Below are 20413 nucleotides of genomic sequence, written 5' to 3'. Positions count from 1 at the left end.
ATATTTTGTATAACGGATACCGTATAGGATCGATATTGAAATAAAATTCAATCAGGATTATCACATGCTGGAGTTGATTGCGTATTGAAGACTTCCATGGAAATGAATACTAAATTGATTACCTTTCATATGTTTCAAATTTTGGATTTATTTGATGACGACGATTTAGGTATTGAGAAGTAGTAAGATTTTAAATTGCAAACTTTATAATTAATCAGATTATAATATATTTTATATTGTACCTGAAGCTTTTATAATATCCAGGCAGGAGTTGAATGTGTATAGCATGGTTGTATAAAATATATACTAAGGAATAATTTGATTTGGTAAAATTTTATGTTGTAAGTATTTTTCATAATTTTTAATACAAAATTATAAATATATTGCAAAATTCGTACCATTTCTATTAATATCTTGCTTCTATTTCAAAAATATTTGAAGTCGAAATCGTACCCAACATATTATTTATCTATGCTATTTTGCAGTTTAATTTTCAGTTTTAATTAATTAATCCAAATTTGAGTTCATTCAAAGATGATTTTGCTATAATAGGAGAACGGGATCTTAAAAATATTATTTTAAAATCTATTATGGATTTATATGAATGATTAATTATAGGAAATAAATAAAATTTCTAAGCTGATACCTAACATTTACCTTGCAAATGTCAATAAAATCTAATTTCACTATAAATCACATTTAACATCGTTACATGCATTAAGGATAAAATTGGAAAAGGGCAAAAGTTGATACATGAATAATATGCTCAAATTGATTATCTTAATGTTATTGTCATATCTTTTCAAACTTATATTTATGGCATTTAGAGGCCAATTCTTCAATAAAATAGATCACAACATAGCTTTGTTATGGCAACGCTCCTTTATTCCTATAAATTGATTGTAAAAATAATCAAAATGCCATATAATTACTGTACGATCAAACGTTTTAAACATAAATCCTAACTTTACGTATGTGTTATCATGACACGTTAGAAAGATGCAGTTATAATAACATTCATTTTTATATTTGTGCGTGTCCTAGGTTAAGTTTTATATCTAAAACTCTTGAATGCACAGTAAATTCATAGCATTTTGCCAGCTTCTAGTACCATTTTATATGAAAAAGCATCGTAACTAAGCGTTTCCATAACATTGATTTATTTTGAGGTAGAATTGGCGCATTAATGTTGTCATATATTTTTTCAGAGCATTGAAATTGCAATTTTCAGAAATTGAAAAATTTCAGAGCAAAGTATCACTATTAAAATATTTAGATAAAATTCATTATTTCCAAACAAAATCATTATTATTAATATTAAGGTAAAATTCTCAGTGTTGCAATTAAAATAATTTTAAATTGCCTTTATATTTGAGATTACTATTTTTTTCATATATTACGCTAATTATTATTTCCTAATACACCATATCATTCATTTGCTATATTTTTACACCATATTCACTTCATACGAATTAATCCTTATACCTTATATATTTTTACTACGATTGTCGAAGGATTATCGCGCGTACTTAACGCATCTTCCCGAGGATTTCACATGTTAACCTAACCTTAATAGAGTCCACAGAGGACATGTTGCGAATATATACGAGGTAATAGGATTTGCTGTTTGGATTTGGACAATTATGGGATTAGTGTTATGTATCTGATTCATGTGGATGCTACAATCAATAGAGCAAAATAGATTACAAATACAGAACTCAATTTATTTTCAATATGTCGTCACTAAGATGTCACTATTCAGTGGAATTGAAGTCAACACTTGCTATTTATTGACTTATAAAAATATAGAGTTCTGGTACTAATTAATTTATACTTTAAATTATTGGTATAATGTCCATATACAATTTGGCAAGAATAATATTTCGAATTGTATCTGGTGTACTTGCAAAAGTACATGTTCACTAGTGGTGCGTTTAGTCGTTCATCATTTTCATTTTTAATATTTTTGTTTCGTCTCTGAATAAAAACTAAGATAAATACATCTCTTTGATATGTGTTTCCAACATGTTAATAAAACGCACTGGCCGTTGTTTTACAATACAAAGACCAAAGGCATTGTTTTATCTAGTTTGTCGTTACATATGTTCCGGCCTGGTCTACTGCATTGTGCACTACACATGCCCCAGGGAAATGTAGATGCTATTTTTCGATTGAACTATTTTTTTTACTTTATGTCAACCCGATGCAGTTTTAACTAAATAAACATGGATGGACGTGCGCAAAAAATATATTTCCTGACAAAAATCCAGCGGTGAAAGATTGAAAGTTTTGGGTGAAATGTTTTATGATACTTTTCACTCAAAGTTGAAATGGGAATCGTTACAAAAAGACAAAATATTGGAAATATTTTTATCATAATATTTTATATCTGTTATTCTATATTCTCATGGACTCTGATAGTTTTCACTTCCCCATATAATATTCTAGTTCAATATACTTGACAGCTGCTGCAAGTCCACGTATATTTTTGTAGACACCAATCTCGTTGTGTAAAGCTCAACTATGTTCGAGAACTGGGTACAAAACCAATCCCTTCGGTTAGTGTAGGGTTTACCATAAGCAAAAGGGTTAGAAGTTAGGAAATCCATCTTACTTAATTTGCATAAAAATTCGACGATGTGACACTTCTAAGGCAAATTGAAGGTAGAATATAAAGGTCAGAAGGAGCACTAAATTTTCTAAAATGTGCCATTGGGTAATTAGATTGAAGAAATAGGTGGTTTTATCAATCGCGATCTAGAATATGTGGTTTATGGAAACTTTCGAGAGTGTAAGCAAATATAACCAGCACAAGAAATTTTAAGTTGGTCAAATTTTGTGAAATCTATTCATCACATAATAATTGTTTATCATAACCAGTTGTGGCTGTAGATAATTAAATAATCTGCACATTGATGCAAATTGGGATTAAATCAAGGTATAAAGAATTATATGCATATGGGTATGAGAGAAAAGATGAACAACGCAGAAATGCAAATTCCAGAACTGGAATCGAGGTATAGCCCTGGAGCTTCCTATGCAAAACGTTCCTCCGGTGAGCAAAGCAATCGGAAAACACATGCATGTATTTTCTATTTTTCTCACAGTGTGTTAGTAGAACGTAATGTACCGAGAAAACCAACTGCCATCTACTCGACCACGTTTCGACTGAGCTGGGCGCTTTTTGCTTTGTGAGATTTTAATTTATTATGCATTTCACTTACGAGCAACGTCGACGCTCTTCTGCACTACACAGTAGTAGATGCAGTCAGCCAAAGGCGCGATGCAAGTAACAAAAGAGCCGAGGAAAAAGTTTGGAAAAAACTGCACAACGGATGAAAACTTACACGTACAATGGACAAAGGACGAACTTTGATGTGTCGGAAACAAAGGGAATTATTTATCACATGTGTTATAGGATTATTTATTTAGGTGTTCGTATTGTAAGAATGCGAGGATTTCTGATAATTAATATCACTTCAGTCAGCGTTGTCTTTTTGGAACTACGAAAAATATAATTGTTGCAAATTCTTCTTTAAAGCATATATTCATCTTTTTCAATACGTGCATCGTCTATAGGTGATATGAAGGTGTGTCGAAATGATTGATGAATCAAATTCCAAATATTATTGGGCGGCTTACTGGCTCGTATAGCAGTAGCACTCCTGCGGCAAACAATTTTGCAGTAGCGGAAAAGTCAAATCTGACCCATAAATGTTATTTATATAAGATTCTGAATAGCAATATAATAAAATTTCCGTTCAAGGTTTATAATCAGAAATTCACAAGTATCTTACATATTTGAGCACACGTTTTGCTCGAGTTTGAGGGAAACGCAGTTGTTTTATATCCTTAAAAATAGCAATCAAGATACAGCAGGTCTTGTAAGATTTCATAAAAATATTTAATATAATTACGGTATTTCTAATTTTGTTTATATAATCAAATTATTATCTCTTAAAAGCATTCTTAGATATTTCATCCACCCAACCATGAAATTTCCCTCGTTTTCTAAATGAGATTTAAACCCGACGAAATTTTTTAAAAATTAAGTGTAATTGTTTCATTCCTCAATCTGCACTTGGTATCATTTATCACTTTAATCTAGACCAAAACAATGTGTTCTAAATGTAATCAAATTACATTCCCTCAAAAGAATTCTTTATCGTTCCATCCACCGGACCATGAAATTTCCTTCGTTATCTGAACGAGATTTAAACTCTCCCAGAACGAAGTAAATTCGAAGAATTAAAGTCAGTGTCCATTTAACTCTTTATCCCGTCGAATCGAGTAATTGGCATCTGGCATACACAGACATACGATATGTGTATGGCAGAACTCACACCTAGCTCTCTCTATTCGCATCGGATCAATTTACCTGTTAAAGGAACGATCACTAATTAATGCTGCCAGCCGAACCATCGCATCGAGAGACGAGCTCGAAACCAAGATAGATGTATTCTCTTTCAAGGGTGAATTATATTTAGTTTCCAGTGCTATTTAACACTGGCGAATTTCTTAAATTTCGAAAATTTATAAATATATAGCACACTGAGAAGACAAACTCAGTGTGCACTAGCCTTCAAATTCAATTAGTGAGATTTATTATTTTAATTACTTAAATTATATCCAAAAGCAGACTATTACATAATTTGCTAAAGAATATACGTAATAGTATTTGCCAGGAGCTTTCGGAATATAATAACCTTTTTAAGCATATAATTATAGAAGCAATGAAAAAAAAAGAACCTAAAAATCACTTTTACTTGCACAACACATTTTCCTTTTGTTGAAATTTCACTTGCAATATGCATAATCGAACAACAGTAATTAACTTATGCCGATATTTTATTATATCTAACAAAGACAAAACTATAGTCAATCAAAAATGTAATTATAATTTTTAATGTACTTAGTTGTACAACAGTTAGTTATATCTTGTAGAAATATTGTATTTTTGAAAAGATCTCTTTTGGGTTTCAGAGAAAGAAGTAAAAAAATGTCATTTTCTGGTATGAAATTGTCAAAAATCATTACTATTGATTCATATACACGTAGAAATATTGAAACATAAGTGTAGACAGGTAGACAGGTAGATAGGTAAATAGGTATCCAAGTGGGTAGCTAAACAAAAAGACAGGTAAACGAGTAGACAGGTAAACAAACAGGCAAACAAGTAGACAAATAAAATTATAGACATATGGACACGTAGGCTCGCTAAAAGGTTGATAAGTAGACAGGTAAACGGGTGGTCAGGTAGGCAAGTACAAAAGTAGACAAGTGAATTACTTGCACAGGTAGTCATATACGTATCCAATATTGATAGATTAAATTTATTATTTACACATATCGGTAAGTTCACGCAATTTGCCTTAGGACAAAATGCCACTCACACATAGTTTTTAAGTTCTCGTAGGGTAAGTTAAAATAATCGTTCAAAAATCGAAAATGAATTTTTTTACATATCTTCACGTTTCAGAGGTTTTTAAACATTTTGGCAAACCTTAAAAAAATTGATGTATGTGTGTATGTGTGGATACAACTTTTTGTCCACGTTTTTGGGCGCACGGATCAACCGATTTGAATGATTGAAAAACCTTTCGATTTCTATTGAATATAAATATCAAGTACATCTCAATATATTAATTAATTTTATTCAATCAAAATGAATTCATTTTCAAATAATTTCAATCCTACCTTTTGAGAATCTTTTCCCATCTTTACCGCAATTACATACCGACTAGGATCTATCGTCTGTACGAGGGTTCGAATATTATCCGCGCCGATTGTAAATGAGTAGCGTGCAAATTCGAGTGAAATTTGTCAGTAATTGTTACTTTCCACATGACTTTATATAGAACTTTAGTAGCATGCTTTTGAAGTGCTTACGCTAATTATTTGGTAGGAAATAATTCTTGCTAAAAGGTTGAAACATTGACTCAACCTCTGTCTTGAGGATATTGTTGTTAAATGGGTTATCATGCTACGATGTAATTACATAGATTGGCCATAAATGATGGATATAGGTTTATGGGCTATACATTATGGGTAGTGGTAATATGTATCGATTATCAATTATTTTGGTTTATGTAAACTAATAATATAAATGCTCTTAAGAAAATATCAGAGTAACTATAGATTTTTAAAATAGACCAGCTTATTTACATTATGCATCTTTCGTAAAAAGTTTTATAATTTTAAATTATTTTATTAAAAATGCTATAATATGTATGTGTAAGACCGAATAATTACCATTATTCTCGGACACCTAATCAATGGATTGGTATTTGATATAGATTTTTTTAAGTACCACAAAAAACTTGCTGATCATCTTGGATAGAATAGGAGCAAATATATAAAAATAAAGACGGGAATAATCAATCATCTGATTTTTTAAATAAATTTTGTTTTTGCTGAAGTTGGTCTTCTTTTGGTCCAACTTGTTTTGGAGACAGGTTAATTTAACTAGGATTTTTTTTATTAAAGAAGTTTGTAATGCAAACTGTATACGTGGTCTGTTCAAAAAGTACCCGGAATTACTAATAATTAAATTTCGCGGGTCTGGAGTGTCTGATTGTCAAATTTTTTTTTTTATTGTGTTGGTATACATGCCCCTAAAGTATGATGAAATTTTCAGCTATATTCACTGTTTACTTTGTCTGTGGTAGTCGCTAAGGTTCGACGTGTTTTTCTGAGCTCGGCGATTTTTACAATGGAAGAATTGAAAAGTCAAAGAATTTGTATTAAATTTTGCGTAAAAAATGAAATAAAGTGTTGCAAAGTGCAAAAATTCACCAGATATGGCTCCGTGTGACTTTTTCCTATTCCCAAAGTTGAAGAGACCCATGAAAGGACGGCGGTTTTCCTCGATTGAAGAAAATCGCTGAGAGTGCTCAAGGACATATCAAAAAGTGAATATCAAGGGTGCTTCGAAAATTGGAAAAAACGCTGGCATAAGTGTATTATATCTGGGGGGGACTACTTTGAAGGGGACCACATTAATGTAGACGAATAAATAAATATTTTTTTGAAAAAACGAAAATTCCGGGTACTTTTTGAACAGACCACGTACACGAAGAAAGAGCGAAATGTATGGTTTTTGGTAAATGTTTTTAATACAAGCAAGAAATTTTTTTCAGAAGTCTATATACGTCTTTCCTAGCTTCTTAGCCCACAGCATTATTCTACAATATTAATTACTGTTATGTTACTTATATTAATGTATATCTCTTCCATTTCAGGTCTTCTCCGATATAAATGTGACATTCAGCATTGGCGGTGTATATTATACTGGAGAACCAATAACTTACAGTCCGATGGAAGATAGAATTTTCGAAAATTCTCGGAATGAAACCATCAAACTTCATCATAGAATCGGCAGATTTGTTAAATTGCAAATGTCCTTTGCTGCCAAATGGATAATGATTAGTGAAGTCATGTTTGATTCAGGTCAGTAATATTAATTGAATTATTTAAAAAAGTAGAATATTTTGGAATACCAGAATTTAAGAAAAATCTGATATCTTTTGAAATACTGCATGTGTGCTTATGAGTGAGTGGAGAATTTCAGACATGAACTAGAATTTTACAGATTTTTATATATCATTAAGAGTATGAGTATACAATCATACCTGTACGCGAATCACTGGATTGGCGTTAGATTTGGACATTTTAAGTACTATCAAAAAGCTGCTGATGTTCCATATGGAAAAAGTGCAGATATTGAAAAAAAATCATGACTAAGCAACATTAAGTAATGCAATACTAGAACTTAATAAAAAGTTTCATCTTCTGTGGACAGCACTACTTCTAAACCTTTTATACTCGTTTTAAACCATATACAGTTCTTTTATGTTATAATGCAATATCTATAAAATATGTTACCCCGGAACCACGTACATAACCCGTAACTGAGGAAAGTCATAAATCAAATCAGAAATTGAAAAAAATGTTCGCGACACAAACAAGTAATCCATCATACAGGAGTCCGTTGCTGGACGGAACAATTTCCTTTTAGTAAACCCGAGGTCAAAAAAGGGTACCATCGGTATTATAAAATCGACTTGTAATATCAGAAGAAGAAATTGCATAGCTCAAGATCGCATCGTGAAAAGAAATATGAACCGTAATAATTTTATGCCATTGGGATTGCAGAATTATGATTTAAAATGCAGTCGCGGGTGTAATTTATATAAGTTTTATTGTACAACAAGTAGATAGTATGAGTATTATGTTTCGGATGATATTGAGATATTCTTTTGTCGATATGGAGTTGAAACATTTATTGCCAACATAGATATTTTATTAAAGTTTGCAAAGAAGGAAACAGAAATTTTATTGGATATCAACAGAGTACTAGATTTCTTATTTACATCTAACATGAAGCTTTAGCACTTTTAAAATATCAATTTTATTATTTGATCAAAACAAATGCTGAATTAGTCGATATTTAATTAGTGGATGTTAAAGCTTTCAGGTTTCAGGCATAAATGTTAATTATAATATATAATTTTTTTATTCCGTATATTCGAAATTATCATACGTACGTAAGTAAAATACATAGTAATTTATCCATTATTGAACAATAATTTGTTATTTAAGTTAAGTCTTTAACATCGATCAATTCACCTATTGTTTGGACCTGCCTTACCAAAATTTAGTCGATTCGTCATTCCATTCCAATTTTTTTGAATCATTCAAATCGGGTGACCTCCTAAAAGCTGACTTGCCATTTGTCGCACATTTTGACCTTTATTATCAAAACGGTTGGACCTGATTTTGCAAACAAACTAATCAGCGTGTTTCCCCATCAATAGGAATCGAATGTTTTTTGAATCATTCTAATCGGTTATTCCATCCTCTCGAAATCGTCGACGAAAATTTGTATCCACACATACATACATACATCCATTTGATTTCTTACTGCATACAGAAATCTTTTACAAAATACAAAATCGAGTGAGAATAATACTTTTTTAGTGCAATTTCGACAGCTCTGTGTAGCAATGTACGGAAAAACTCATAACGGCATCCGCTCTCTATATTTTAGTCTGTCAAAATGACGTATTAAAAATTCCAAACACGCTCTCGAATCGCAGTGCTAATGCCAGGATCAAAAGCTCGCACGAAATTATGCCCCGTTCCATAATCTGGACGTAGATTGTAACAAGAGTTCTACAGAGGTGCACGTGAAAAATATTTTTAAAACATTCTTTATGACAAAGCATAACAATGTACGGAAAATTAAAATGTTGTTCTTTGACGCCGAGAAATTCCATCATGGGAGATAAACTTATATCACGTGGGTAGTGCAAATCGTAAAGGACATGTTAAAATACTTTTCTGAACCAACAGATGAACAACTCACGATTTCTTAATGTTGGAGTCCAATTCTGGTGTAAAATAGACCGATGTTATGATAAAGCTATGCTACGCTGCGTTTCCATATAAAATGGCACTAAAACCTGCATGCTATGTGGTTGCTGTGCAGTCAGTCGTTTTTAGATATAAAGCGTTTCCTTAACAAAAATGTAAAATAGACTGATCTAATAATAAACCTGCAACTTCGACTTGGATTTTATATGATTACCGAGTTTCTAAATTATCAGAATATCTACAAATGTATCCACCTATTATTAGCTTATTTTCGACCGGTATTTCAATATTATTGCAGACCAGACATTGCAGGTAATTTTAATTAAAATATCATCGACGGTGTATCAAACATTACATGCCTGAGCACAGATACTTCTGCCAAAAATTTGAAACGCTCGCCACGTAAGCGCGCTTTCACGTGAAATTATTAATTTAAATAGTCCGCATATCCAACGCGCGTTTGGAAACATCAACCTCGGGAAACCTTTCAATGGAGGGTGGAGGGTGGAGGGCGGCTTAGAAATTCCGCCCTGTCAAAAATACCGACGAGAAATTATTATTAGGTCGCGTTTGTGTTGCGCGACAAGATGAGGTCTTGGTGTGATTGATCATTTCACTTTTTCGGATTTATAATGGTTCGCTCTCTGATTTGTTTTAGTAGAAAGGAAATAGTATTGAAAATTTAACATGTAATATTTTTATTAGATGATTTTAATTTTATTTCATGAAATATTTAATAAGATTATTAAAATTTAACGTCCATAATTGCATTTCTAATATAAACCTAAAATGTTCTTATTGACAAATGAATGAAATATTGACGTAAACTTTTAAGATGTAAAATTGTGAAAAGTTTTTATCATGAATACATTAATTACTAACTCGATTATATTGTGAACAAATCAATTTTGCATTAAATATCATCGACAGAGAAAACAGTATTACTGATGTCAAATACTATTAACTTCACAGTTCTGGTTAAAAACTTAGAATAGGGCAGGGCTCCATATTGACCCCCAGTCAATTATAATTGTCCTAAAGCAAAAGAAAGTACATCAAAATAAATAAAATGTATCAAACAAACAACTACTGATCTATGTTCAGTAAAATATTCAAATAATTCCCAATTGAAATATGTTTCTTAGCTATTTTTCTAAAATTTGTCAGATGTCCTTATTTACCCCTTATACTAGGACAACAAATCGGGCAAACAGATGAAATGTAATATTTTAAATTTTAGAAGGATTTTATGAAATAATTGCTAAATTATTTAACCAACTAAAAAAAAGTTGGTACATTTCTTACAAATTATACCGTATATAACCTGGTATTTTGTGAGAAATATTTTTCGGTAGATGAAATAAGTATTAAATTTATTCCATCTCTTGTAAAATTCATTATTTATAACTTAATATACTTTACTATTTTTTATCCTTTACTCTTTAGATTTAGTTGGTCCTTTTTACCCCACCCACATGTAAAGATAAAATAGTCAATGTAAAGATTATGATAATGGCTGCTTACACATTTTTTGCCTTCTACTTTAAAATAGCATTGTTAAAAAATTTATACTTTGATTGTTTCTGAGGTAATGGTGATGGATCGACCTTCTGACCAGCGGACCTATAAGCCCTGCTCTACCCTAAATCTTTTGTGACTATAATTAAAAATAAAAAATCTAAATGCATCCTTGGTGTCAAATCAGTCGGTAAAGATAACATAAATGTTTTTTATTTTTTTAATAATACACTGGCATCAAGCAAAATAGAATATATTGCTCTTCTTGTGAAATAACTTTAAAAATTTATATTAACTCCCATCATTATGATAGTTTTTATATTATTTTCACTTCGCGCAACAAACAAGCTAGATGATATTTATTATCTCCCGCTTGTTAGAAAAGTTCTGAATTGATTTCAATAAAATTTCCAAACAAAGAGCGAATAAAATATTCTCATATCTATGGCTGCATCCATAAGTCATCGCTTTGGTTTTGAAACTAGTTTTATAATAATGTGAAAAATAAAAAGACCGAGCGCAAACATCCGATATGAAACTTCGTCTGCATCCAAATAATAAACATATCTATCTGCTTTTATATAACGAAGGGTAGTTTTCTTGAAAACATTGGTGGTTGCATAAGAGCAACTGCGCGCAGTGTATTTGCATCTGTGCGAATCTGAAAGAGACATCGCCGGGCGTAATGATTGTGGGACATATTTTATTATTTTCTTATTATTTTCCGGGAGACAAAACACGAGCTGAACAAGGACAGATGGCACACAGAACGTTTGAGAGAAAGATGGAAAATATTTTTCAATTACGAAAACGGAATTTTATTGTATTAAATTTAATTGGCAACAAAGTTTGTTTAGGCGGCTCTCCTGGTACTTTTTCCCTATCCTCGTATTCCGTGCCATCTCCAGAGTCGCAGGCGAGTTCAATTTCTTAGACTTTTTTGTTTATATTTATTCGTGGCAACCGCGAATTATTCACGGCTGCGAAACGACAGACAGTGGGCGCGTTTTGCGAAAGTTTAAACGCGTTTCCCACGCGAAACTTTGTTTTGATGTATTAATTTTATCGCAATAATCCGTTAATCCCTGAAAATTCTTACGGCCAAGAATTTTACGCTAAATGGAAGTGCGTATGGCGGTTTAATTAAATTTATGAATTATATACTGGATAATCGTAAAAGCACGGTAAATATTATCATATTTATGAATTCTATAAATTACTTAAGTGTTTAAAAGTGCTGAATATGTAAAACCAATATGTTCATGTAATTGCAATAAGTTAAACACTTTGCATAGTGAATTTATTAAGAAGAAATACTTAGCTAAGTATTCTGGTCTAGGGGTACGTATTTTTGAAAGGACATGAAAACAGGAACAGTATTTTTTCTATATCTTTTGCTACACGTAATTAATGAATGTTCTGATTTTAAATTTGTAATTATATTTAAATTTTGAATATATAAAATAAAAGTCTTGAATATAAAAAAATATATAAAAAATTGTCATGGAGTGTTAATTGTAGAAAGTGGCGAAGTCGGGGGTTCTCACAAAATAGGCCAATGGAAAAAATTTTAAAAAAACTTTAAAAAAAGCTAAAATATCAGCTCTCAAAATAATCCGAAAAAAGTGTGTATATACGTATATATTATTAGTATATAATAATGTCGCTATCGTATGGACAACGAAAAAGTTAAAATATTCAAAAAATAAGTGTCTGGAAAAAAAGTCATACATTTTTCTTGCTATTTTCGAATTTTTTAAAAAATAGGAAAAAAGGAAAATAGGAAAAGTGATATCGGAAGATGGGCGTAGTTCATAATACTGAATAGAAGCCTATAAAAAAGACTCTGTAAAAAATTCAAGGGAAACCGAGGAGGGTTGTAGTGGTCAAACAGCTATATATCCAAAAATAATGTGAATTATGAAAACTCTTTATGTATACATATTCTTGAATAGTTGGTCTTTGAAAATATCCGAAAATCTAGACCAGAATATCCCTCAAGAAGTGTAAATATAGATAACGCCAAAAACAACTTTTCACTTTCCATATTCAACATATTTTTTCAATTTTGGAATATGCTATATTGGTTTTTCGAGTAAACAATTTTGTATCTATATTTGCAAATATTAATACTATTTTTTAAGATAGATATCCATTGCAAACATTTTTTTAAATGATTCATACCTATTGAACAAATACCTTTCAAAATATTTCGACATGTGCAATTTAAATTTGATGAATTGCGAACGTTTGATGGAAAATATGGAATTTTCACCGGAACGAGAAACGACTGATGAAGCCATAAAAATAGATGAAAAAATGTAACATGTTAATTTTGTACGTATTGAATTTTCCGAGTTCTACTATGTGTAATAAATCATGTAAAAAAAAAAAATAGAAATAAAAAGAATGTTATGCAGAATTTCGCCTATGTAACTAAATATTTAATGTAAATGTTTATAAAATATTGTGAAACTACCATGAAATCTATATTCCACACAGAGTCTATTTCTGCCAAAAAATTTGAACTATCGACTATCCGCATATTATAAACACGTTGATATTTTATATTTTGTACTGCACTCCATCGTACAGGTAGGCAGGCAGGTACACATACACATTATTCTGCGGTATTGATTAATATGGTACTGCACGGTTATAATACCCTGGAAACATGCAGCGTATGTCGGAAGTTATGAAACACGAACGTGCCCAAACTCTGCCGCCCTCATCGGCGCCCATCAAATGCGCCCACTTGCATTCCACCTGGTGGATGAAGCCCCTCACCTGGGGATAAGCGATAGTAAAGAAATATCGATACAAAAATCGGTAATAAATAATATTTTAAACTTGATTGCAGTTGATGAGCATTACAGAATTTATTAACTTCCAGTAGGGCAAGTTTTCTTTATTTTGACATATTTTGGAAATTCTGAACTTTTTTTAAAGCAATCGTACTGCTTTAACTGCATCGAGACGAAATACAAATTCGAAATTTGTATCCGCACATACACACACGCACGCACACACACCACACATACAAACATTTTTTCTAAGGTATGCCAAATATTCAGAAACCTCTGAAACGTAAAGATATATAAAAATTTTCATTTTCGATTTTTTTGAAGAAATGAAACTTAGTTATGAAATCATATAAGAGCAATATAATTCCAATTCAGATCAACATGGATTTAAATGAACCAGATCTCAATTCATATACAATTATAATTCCGTGGGCTCCTCACAGTTGTACAAAATTAATCAACTTCCCCATTGATTAAAATCATTCATCGGAAATTTTGGAAATCTATTCCAACGAAAATTATTACAACCCTTAGTTCGTGGATCGATGACCCGCTGTCATATGATCGTTTTATAGGAGTAATAAGATCAATTTATCGGTTTCCCGGTTATTATTAACGCTGATCATAGTCGCATACCATAATGATGAAGATTTGGGTCAGAAGATATTACTTGTGGGATATAAGTAATTTCATTTCAGTATGTACATAAACTTGGAAGATAAATGTAGCGCATTTTATAATAAAATCTGTCGTTCAACTTAGGGGTAATAATATTTGTAATGGTGAAGGATTTACTTTGGTAAGATGTAATCATATTTTAATTTATTAATTCACTATAATCTATATAATTTGCATTATAAAGTACTGACATGTACTGATACCAAAACAAGTTACTCATATATGATAAACAAATTCGTAATAATTTTACATAATTTAATATAAACTTCGTACGCGATGAAAACTTTTATAGAATTTCATTAAAACTTTAAAATGATATTTAATTAATACCTATACATCATCGTATTCAATATCACATTATATGCATAGATATTTTAATGAGAGTTTAAATTATATTTCATTGGCATTTTAAATTATTGAACAAGAGTTCATACATGTTTTTTTTTTTAATTTTTTTTTGGTAAAATTATTTTTGGTTCATTGCATTCAGATTCTGGATATCCAATTATGTATTTTGTGAATTAAAAGTTCTATTTATATTATATATATGTGTGTATGTGTGTGTGTATTATATTTATATTCAAATTGAATTATGTCTGAAAACTTTTATTAAAAACATCCGAATTAAGCGAGAGATATCATTACAAACTTTTAAAAATGTTACATTCAGTATTCAGGTGAATACCTACAGAATATCATTCAAAATATATTTCTGAATAAGTTTATTTTAAATTGGATTTCATTGTACATTTGACTATCAAGACACGACAGAAGTTTTTCATTAATTCGATCATACCGAAAAGTTCTCAACAAAAGAACACTCTTTTGCAAATGAATATTTCAGATTTAAATAGCATACATTGTTAGATGGGAAGTGTTTAAATAACTTTTTAAATGATGTCTTTTTCGTGAAATGAAGATATTCTGATATTGTAAAGGATCGGATCAATAGAAATATTTAAATCAAAAATCGTTTAGCTTCTTTAAAAACGATTTAGTTATCTACACATTTATGTGGTTTTTAATATATAAAAAAATATTTGGCAAAAAATTGTCAATACGTCCATCCACGCTTTTAATTAACAGAATGATTTTTTTCAATTTAAATCATGAAACCTAATTCTAATTTCCATTTGAAAATAACGTATAATAAAGATAAGTATAAGATCATGACATAGGTAATTTCATTTATAATTTTTCTGAACGCCTCTTTTTAAAAAATAGAAATTATTTAATTTGTCATTCATAAATATTTTTACTTCTCAGGGATAAGGGATCCTTTTTTAAGGAATTGCTGAATTTCTTTTTTAAAATTCAACCATTTTTTCACAAAAAAGCTACTGCCTGCAAAATACTACATTTTTTAATATATGTAAAATTGTTTAAAAATAGTAAAATTAGTAATTTACCATTAGCATAGTACTTACTAAAGAAAAGTCTATAGAAGATCTTGGAAAAAAAGTAAATCGGTTCAGTAAAAGTAGAGAAATCGCGGGTATCGTGTCGAAAAAGACAGTTTCGAGAAAAACGCGTTCAAAATTTGGCAGTGGAAGCAAATTTTGGAGGATTATCGTGTTGAAACTGCTATATCTTCAAAAATAATTTATATTTTAAAAAAATCTCTTGTACACATATTCTTGAAAAGTTCAACCTTTGACCTTTGATTGACCTTTTTTAATTCTAGACTAGGATAGCTCCTTAATAAATCTAAATATTAAATAACATTTTCAGATAGACCACTTTGTAAAATATATTTGTTTGAATTATCATACATATTTTAAAAGAAAATGTTAAATAATTATACGTTTCTGTATATGAAATGTGTCGATTCGTATTTATTTTTCATTCGCTGATGTCGCATTTAATTTCAATACATTTTACATTTACTCTTCGGCGAGTTGTTCGTTGTTATGAAATAAAAGTTTTAATGAATAATTACAAAGCGCCGTGTAACTGCGGATCACGGTTGTAAAAAAGAAAAAAAAAATGCGAAACGCAGGAAAGCCTGACGTGAAAAAAACAGCTGACGAATGAAAATATATAAAAACGTATATAGCAAAAAAATTGAAAACAGAATAGTAAAAAGAACAACTAGCGACATCGCTCTGAAAACATTTCACTGGAAAAGTTTTGCAACAAAATAATTACCAGTTTGTAGATAGAGTACGATACACCCGCCGTTCTATGATACCCGCCGTGATGCGGAATAAAAGTTTATCTAGTTAAAGTTCCGACTTGTGTGTTGCTGCCAGCCTGTCCGTCTAAATATGAACTCCATCGTTAATATTTTGCAAACTACGAATTTATACTCATTAGTAATTAACATAGTTCATAGAAAATTTTTAATGAGGTTGCCTTCATTGTGAGACGCCGACAGCAAAATGCTTGGTTAAAAAAATCATCTTCCTGATATAATTTCATACTACATTCAAGGTATTATTCAAAACTTAATCTAATCTATTAATCCAAATTTAATATCATTTATTCTGTTTTACAGATGTTGCACCTGATAATTTCACGGAAGAACTTCCACCTTCAACTGAAATGCCAGCGCAAAGAGATATCTATGTCGAGAAATCGAGAGCTAGTCCAGGATCAGAAATTCCAATATCAACTGCTCAGCAAAGAGAAGCTCCAGCATATGTTGCTGTACTGATAGGTAAACTACAGAACCAACAAAAAATATATAAAACTATCCTCAAATCATATCTAGAAATATATAAAATATTTCTTTTATCCAGGTGTCTTAACAGCAATAGCCCTTCTACTATCGGTGGCAGTATTTTTCATAATACGTCGTCATCGTAGAAGAAAATGCTTTGCAAGTCCTTTGACAAGTAAGCAGCAACCACAATTAACTGCTTCACAAATGCAGCAACAGCAAATGGCTGCTGCAGGAACTCTTTGTCTGGGAGGTGGTTTGAGCAATGAGAAAAATCCTTCGTATGCTATTAACGATTTGGAGGACTACACCAGCAGGTAATAATAGAAATAGTGAGGAGTATTAGATCATTCCGAACATAAATTGAATTGTTTAAAATATTTGCATTTTGCTTATTGAAGTAGTGGATAGTTGTCTAATGAAGCGATTCCATCCCGATAAGTTTCATAAATACATTAGCTTTATATTTATATATGCATCACCATTAATCAAACTACCATGACAAACAAATCTGATTGAAGAATAATTGCTCGCTCCACAACTTATTCATATCCATTTTCTGCACAGCTCGCATTATACCATGCAAAATCCATTATGCCCATCGTACCTCGAAATAATATTTCAATTACATATCTTTTCTTTAATCTTAATGCGCATGTAAATAATCTTTTAACACGTATGCAAATATTAAACTTGATTCGTTTTTAAATCCCTCCCGTTTTCCATTATCAGATGCAATATGTCAACTCTGCCGGTGCCTCATTTGGATCGCGACTCGATGCGTATGCGTGACCGCCTGGTTGACATAAAGATGGATGATTATCAGGAACCTTATCAGGCCCTGAGATATGCACCTTATTACAGCTATTCCACTGTGGTCATGGAAATGCAGGATATGCTGCCGCCTTCAAACCAACACTCGGGTAAGTCGGAATTTGAAATACTTATCTTTATTCATTTTATCCCTCTCATTGTATAAATAAAGCAAGTCAAAACAATGATTGACTTCATCCTCGACCATTTAGATATGCACGAGCCAAAAAAGGTTGGCACTAATTTTTTGCGTCAATCTATCGACTTCGATATGATGGTACATAGGAGCACTGGAAAAACTTTACATTGACGGTTCCTGATTTGCTTAAATTAGTCGTAAACTGATGACTAATAATGGTCGATGCTTAGGAGCTCTATCAATTACCTTCGATGTTACGCGAAAATTTTGTCCACTGCTCTCATGCATATTCAAAGAGTTCTAATCGTTAATAAAGGCGATTACTTTGAAGCAGGAAAATAAATATTACATGTGTACATAAGTGCGATGAAGAGCGCATACAGTTTAACTATCACATAATGCACGCGTGCACGCACCTTTGCGTGTTCTCGATCTTGATGTCTAGGGTTTGCTCGTGTTTTTTTTTATTTTTCGGAAAATGGGAAAACGCACAACGGGTGCCGCCCGACATTATGCTGCAAGGGGAAAATGACTACCGAGTGTATGGAAAACTCGGCGTTTACAAATGTAACTGATCCGAAAAATGACCGGTGTAATAGTAGAACAGATTACATTTAAATGGATATATGCATGCGCAAAATGAGCTTTTGTTATAACAGTTAGAACCATTTTTTCTTTGTAAAGTAGTAAACTGTAAAATGCACTTGCTTTAGAAACGCAATTGTATCCTTTAGTTATGGCATTGAAGTCGTGAAGTCTCTTACAAAATAAGCCACTTAACGAGATAGTGAAAAAGCAGAACAAAAACACAATTCTTTATTCTCTTCTAAACCCGTGATTTAATTCGTTTAAACTACGAATTCTTTAGCGGTCGTGATCATTAATTAGTCGCAATTCATCTTAACAACCCACACGGATTATAAGGTGTTTTATGGCGAAATCGTGATGCGATGTGAAAGATTACTCTCAGATACCGTACATAGCCCGACGGAACTTTAAGATTTTTAATTAACATGACCGCCAGACAGATTACGATTTTAGATAAAGCTCTCGATCAAAAGCTCAAGAGCAATCGAGATGCATCTGCAGAGGAATGATCGTAATATGGCCCAATGCCAAAAACATATTGGAAAATACGAACTACATAATATATATATTCAATAATTAGCTTTGTTATCATTCTCTTTGTTACGATACCTTTAACTCTTAATAAAAAAATACGCCCTTATTTTTTTTTTTTGTTTTTAGACATAGTCTTTGCAAATTAAATGATTCTAATTAGGAGACGTTAGAGTTGCTTGTTTAGTGTAAGTGTATGCTTTGGTTTGTGTGTTTAATTGAGATATCTCCATATTATTTACCATAAATCCAGTTATGTATATCATACCTACTACCATACGTAGCGGAATACGATAGCTACTAAATTCCCTCATATGATAATAACATGAATCCTCCATAATCTTGCATGACAAATGAAGGTTTGTTAAGTAAAGAGTCATCCCGCTATTCCATTGTCCGGAGTCAGATTATGTGTGAATTTTTTATGAGGAGTTGATTCAGTGACGGCATACTCATTTTATGTAGGTAGCTACGAGGCATAATAAAAAAGAAAATTAGCTTCTTGCGCAAGAGACATCTTCTAATTAACGTAGACGAGATTCTCTGCTAGAAGTTATGTGTTTGTACAAAACTGAGTTTGCAAACAGGAAATTTTTCAACAATTTCCGTAGGCGGTGGAGCATTGTTTCAAGGAAAAGTACATTATTTTTTTAATAATTAATTATAACATACTTCTACCACAGTTTTAAATTATTTTCTTAATTGTTTACACGTTTTATTTAGAATTATTCAAGTGAAAAAGATGAAGAATTAATTTCTCAACATCCGATAGCTAATTATTACAAAATTAGCGACTGTTTTCTTGAAACTAAAATTTGAATAATAACTAACATGTACTTTCCATCCTATCGCCTACCGATTGAATCGATACTAACGTGCCCACGAAAATTACATAACCAAAATCAGGCCACAAATCCATAATTCATTTCCATCCCATTACAATAAGCGGTCACCAAAAAGTTCATGAGCCCAACATATCATTATGTAAAAGAATAACTAGACAGAAGAATAGAAGTTCTTGTTCTACACAATAGAAGAATGAAGAACAACTGGCCAACTATAGTAGTTGTGCACCACCATCATGAGCATTGTGTGATCAGTAGGAAGTGTTCCTGAACCGCGCATTGAATAAGTGATGACGCAATTAGTGGTCTGGTATCAGGGATCAAGTGAATACATACATTCTGACAATGTGGATTGGAACTATGATACTTGGGCCGGAATTATACATACATAGGGTTTGCGAACTCTAGGTGATGTTTTAATATTCATCTAAGAAAGCTGGCGATGGTTTTGGAATTGGAT

At 31.5% G+C, this 20413-nt stretch overlaps 1 protein-coding gene across 1 annotated transcript in view; it reads left to right on the top strand.

Annotated features, from left to right (window-relative positions):
* Window positions 1–20413, top strand: part of LOC113366107 (epithelial discoidin domain-containing receptor 1-like) — a 166174-nt gene that overhangs the window by 114304 nt on the left and 31457 nt on the right. Inside the window, 2 exon segments of the mRNA XM_026607659.1 lie at window positions 16873–17034; window positions 17117–17290. Of these exon segments, the coding sequence (XP_026463444.1) occupies window positions 16873–17034; window positions 17117–17290 (336 nt within the window).

Source organism: Ctenocephalides felis, unplaced genomic scaffold (genome assembly GCF_003426905.1).
Source record: "Ctenocephalides felis isolate EL2017-DRISC unplaced genomic scaffold, ASM342690v1 CF-g0.4_SCAFFOLD_01170, whole genome shotgun sequence".
Classification (NCBI taxonomy): Eukaryota; Metazoa; Arthropoda; class Insecta; order Siphonaptera; family Pulicidae; genus Ctenocephalides; species Ctenocephalides felis.
Note: the sequence above shows the minus strand (reverse complement) of the source record. Positions and strands in the feature narration are given on the sequence as shown.